The 5,169-nt window shown below is 33.0% G+C and overlaps 1 protein-coding gene across 1 annotated transcript; it reads right to left on the minus strand.

Annotated features, from left to right (window-relative positions):
* Nucleotides 1-2,015: 2,015 nt before the first annotated feature.
* Nucleotides 2,016-3,249, minus strand: LOC131978968 (olfactory receptor 4B13-like). The gene has a single exon (XM_059342819.1). It carries the CDS (start codon nucleotides 3,247-3,249, stop codon nucleotides 2,323-2,325), a length of 927 nt encoding a protein of 308 aa, XP_059198802.1. The 3' UTR covers nucleotides 2,016-2,322.
* Between the last annotated feature and the right edge of the window lie 1,920 nt (nucleotides 3,250-5,169).

The raw sequence follows: 5,169 nt of genomic DNA on the forward strand, positions 1-5,169 counted from the left end.
CAGAGTTGCAGTTGGTCCAGAATTCCTTGTGGAAAGGAGATTCTGGATGAAGAAGGCCTCACCTCAGCAGGGCTCTGCAGGAGATGCGGGGGAAGGGCTGGTGAATCCAGGGTCCCCTCCCGTATGGAGCTGCTTCAGTAGAGAAAAAGAGAGAGGGAGAAGGCACTGGACCCCTTATAGCAGACCAGCTGACCCCCTGTGGTGTCAAGAGTGGCTTGACCAATGACGTGACCTGGAAGGTGTCGTAAAATGCAAAGCATTCTGGGGAGGGAAGTTCTTGACAAGAGACAAAATAGAGGTGACCTGCCATTTTGTGAGTTGACTCAGAAAAATGTTTCATTTAGTCCACAAATGTTTTATTTATTTATTTATTTAACAGGGACAGTGCATGGCTCTCAGCCGTACCAGAATTAGCTACAAGCTAAATTTCATCTGTAGTCCCTGGGCAGGAACAAATAACATACATCTAACACAAACAAACAAGCCTTTCAAACAGCAACAACAAAGTTTCACACTCTTAAAACACAATACAACACAGAACAACAACAAGAGTAAAATCACAGTATTAAGCTACAACACAAAACAATGTTAAAATACAACACTTAAGAGATTGCAAAATACTTATACTATACTGTGTATATCTCTGAAAATATATTTAATATATTTATTCATCGATGTTCATAGGCTACTACTACATGCAACAACCTATTTAACCTATTTACTATGCTAAAATATATTTTCTTCAATGTGCAATATCTGTAAAATGCAAAGTACTTTTAGGAAAATAAACAAAAACACAATTTATAAATTAATAATAATTGCCAAATAGCAGAAATATATGTATATAATATAATATGTATGTATATAATGTATATATATATATATATATATATACAAATTAATAATAATTGCCAAATAGCAGAAATATATGTATATAATATAATATGTATGTATATAATGTATATATATATATATATATATATATATATATATATATATATGTATATATATATATGTCTTAATTTTTTATATTCCTTATTCTGTTTTCCATATCTATGTGTCTATATGTTATTTTGAGCTACTGTGACGACTAAACTTCCCCACTGCGGGATAAATAAATTCTGATCTTATCTTATCTTACTTTTGTCCGTTTTAAAATCACAAATGTGTTAATGCCTTAATTGGCATTTTATCTGCTTTTAATGAGGTCATCTCCTATACTTGCATTTTATTTATTTACATGTGTTTATTTCATTTTTATATGGAAGAAAACTAATTATATATGAATGTATTCCTTTAAATTTGTACACATCCACTGTACTGTACCTTTATCTTTACCTTCACAATGTTTATAATGTGAAACTTTTATTTGTATTTTTACAGTATAGAATTAGTATCCAAGGATCAAACATGAGCACTTCCTCTGCCACTAAAATACACAATATGTTCATCAAACAGAAAATTGTAATGAAGTAAAATCAGAAAGTACACTAATTTAGTTCAAGCACAGAACTATGAACTTTTGTTAATGTTTTTACTTGAAACTTTTCTCCAATTTGTGTTTAAAATGTGTAAAACAAACAAACAAACAAACAAACTGATAAATGTAGCATACATAAGACATAACTAAAGTAGTTTCTTCAAAAAGTTATTTTTATTTCATTTCAGTACCACACTGCTGAATCTTAATCTGTAAGGAAAGATGACATGTATGTTAATACAGGCACATGCACCAGTGTTTAAAACAGTTTAGACAATTTAAATTGTTCAATTTCTAATTATTTGAGATAGTTATCCTCATTTCATGACCATTATGAATTTCATCAATACAGTGAAAGACATGACCCGAGGCCAAGCCCTGGGAGTTAAAGATGCAAATGTGGAAATCAAAGTGAAAGGCTGTGCAGGAAAATAATTACAGATATGATCACAAACATAAAATTACAACTGCACATCAAGATATGATTCTGTTTCATAAAACAAATACATTTGATCAACATTTAATCTGTAGAAAAGCGGTAGATGTTTCTGCAGGGAGAGAATACAGGAAAAAACACCAGAACACCAAAACCGTACACTCCAAAAGTGAAAAGAATGTTAAATATATATGCTTATATAAAGGGCTATGTTGGAGATTTTCTGAAGCAGATTCCATATGTAGTGGTAAAACTAGAAGATGGTATGAACAGAAAACAATATATCAATAAAATAATTACACACAGTTCTATGTATGAATGTGTGGAGATTTGTTGTCCTGGCCTAAATATTATCAAAGTCTAGCCCTGGACTTCAGACTATCCAATAAGTCAGTAATAAAAACAATTACTGTACACTGAACTGACAGAACAGCCTCTTCAGGTTTTTTGAGATTTCTGTCAATTTTAGGCCATACATTATTGGATTGAAGAGAGGATGATACAGTACAACTTGTAAAGTCATTATAAAACGTGCAGTTTTTGGAATATCAGATTCCAGTCGAACTATAACAACATCATAAGTAACAAAACAAGAGAAGCTGAATAAAACCATGATGTGAGGCAAACAGGTCTGTGCAGCTTTTCTCCTGACTTCTATACTACTTCTATAGGTTATTAAAAGTATCCTAGTGTATGTGAAAAGTATAAAGAGTATAGGAAGAAGTGCAAGTTGCAGCAACATGAAAACACCGTATATAGATAAAGCCTTTGAGCTTACACAGTAAAGTTTAAACATGGAATTGTTACAAAAGATTCCTTTCAAAATAAAGCTACAGAGTTTGCTATTATTAATCAGTCCAACTGCCACTGCAGTCTCACAAGCCGGCACAAACCAAGATAAAAACAGAAAGACACTGACAGTTGATTTTGTCATGATATTTGGATATTGTAGAGGTTTACATATAGACACATATCTGTCATAAGACATGACTGCCAACAGAAAAAACTCTGAATATACCAGAATGTAAAAAACAAAACCCTGAAAGAGACAGGCTGAATATGGAATGAACTGTTTTTCTGATAAAAAGTCAGTCAAAAGTTTTGGGTAAATAACAGTGCTGTAAAGAACTGAGTTGATCAACAAAGCTGCAATAAAAATGTACATTGGCTCATGGAGGGTTTTGCTAATGCAGATAAGACACACGATGGAGGAATTACTGCAGATTATTAGAATATATGCAAATAAAAAGATTACAAAATAAAGATATCGGTATGTGTGCACTGCCACATGACCACCAAAAAAGATATATGTTACATTTAATTCAGCATCCATCAAGGATCTGAAAATGTTAATCAACAATGCAGGCAGATCATTTAACAGACATATAAGAACGGAAAAACCACGTCTCACTCTGAAGACTGCAGTCAAATACAACCTGTATTGATCTGTCATCTGTTGAGCTGAGGCTTTTATCAGACTACTTTATCCACCAGAGATCTCATTAAACTCTACACAAGTAGTAAACAACTTTGGAAATTCCAGAGACCCTGTTGTTCTCCCTCTCTCATCAGAGATGGTATTCAGATACAGGTGCATCTCAATAAATTAGAATATCATGGAAAAGTCTATTTCCAGTACACTACTCAACTTAAAAAAATGTAACAATTTGCATTTATCTTTTTAAGTAATTCCAACTAGGACATTATTGAGTATGTGCCATGATACTTTTACAGCTGGACTAACTCAATTAGTCTAGTACAACCAACATGATTTGTTTTGTCCTCTACAAGCTTCATTATGTTGAACCAACTCAATTTTTATATCAAAGTTTTAGTGTTAAACGGTCAACTTACTCTATTTAAGTTGCTATAACTCCTTTATTTCACTTTATTTCTACTCAAAAGTCCATATAAATTGTTACCTCAATTTTATTGAGTAAAAGTCAATCATAACTTATTTCACTTAAGTCAGACAAAATTAGATATAATATATCATGAATGTTAACTCGGGATGAGAGAAAATTTAATTTGAGTCTATGTTTACTTGATTGATTCAGAAACTTTGTTTGGTTTTAGATGGATTATTATTTAAGGCTCCCTATTTAATTAAGTTGAATGCATTTAAATCAAAGGCAAGAGTCGTTTTGTATGCTGTGATTGTTAAGTATTGAACAAAAAGTTCATTTAACACGTGAGAATTTTGCATTCTTTTATAGTCAATGTAAAAACAACACAGTACTTTGTGTGTACATACATTTTGTTAGAAAACTGAACACACTTGATACATATTTAATGTATCTCAAATAGATACAATTATATTTGTCTTAATCGCAGGTTAAAATATTTGTGAATATAATGACAAATTTTAGTCAGTTTCAGTTTGTCCTGGATTTAAACAAATAGAAAATGTGACACTGGCCCAGGTAAGTTAAGGATCTACATCTAGTTCATTGGATATCAGCTGAGTTCAATATACAGGTTAACTGTTTTCAAACACATATTTGTTAGTATCAGATTATGCTCTGACATTAGGTCCACTCCATAGACTGTATATAAATAATGGACATAGTCACCGTGACGTCACCCATTGGTTTGTGGACTGCCCGTTGGAAGCCTCGAGTTCAGTGTTATACTCGTTGCCATCTTGCGTCGCCATTTTGTTTCCGATACGCGGAGCAGACCATAATTGTACTGTGGCGGAGCGCAAGGGATCTGACAACACTGACTACACGCCTCTCTACACCGGCAACCCGACTGAGAGAAGCCGCTGCTAATTCATGTTAGCATTAATTGGAGCATTAACTGGGATGTTAGTTTTGGCTAGCAAAAAAACAAACACAAAATGTATCTTTCTTACCTCAGAAAACTGAACAAGACATTTTTACTGAACAAAACGTTCAAATAAACTGTCATTAAGTGAAAATACAGTGAAAGGGTCAAAGTTATGAGACCAAATTGGTAAACGTCCTCTTTTCTATCTATATAACGTTATATATAACTTTATTGACACGTTGCCGTGGATACGCATTGCTCTGCTTCTCTCCCAGTGATGGCTCGCCTTGTCAGTGACCTGTAGCCACGCCCCAAATCATACGATTCTTTATCTTCTATTTTCTTCTAAATGGGGCCATTATTAGAACTATTGACATCAAATTGTCTTGAAGATTATTTTTTACTAGCAATTGAGACCAGTCCTGAAAATTTTTTTTGAGGTAATAAATCAAGTGAGAAGTTTTCAAATTTTGCACTGAAA

The sequence above is a fragment of the Centropristis striata genome, chromosome 10, assembly GCF_030273125.1.
Source record: "Centropristis striata isolate RG_2023a ecotype Rhode Island chromosome 10, C.striata_1.0, whole genome shotgun sequence".
Taxonomy (NCBI): Eukaryota; Metazoa; Chordata; class Actinopteri; order Perciformes; family Serranidae; genus Centropristis; species Centropristis striata.

Bases quoted from the DNA above. Each gene is read 5' to 3' on its own strand.
- LOC131978968 (XM_059342819.1), bottom strand. From the start codon at position 3,249: ATGGATGCTGAATTAAATGTAACATATATCTTTTTTGGTGGTCATGTG.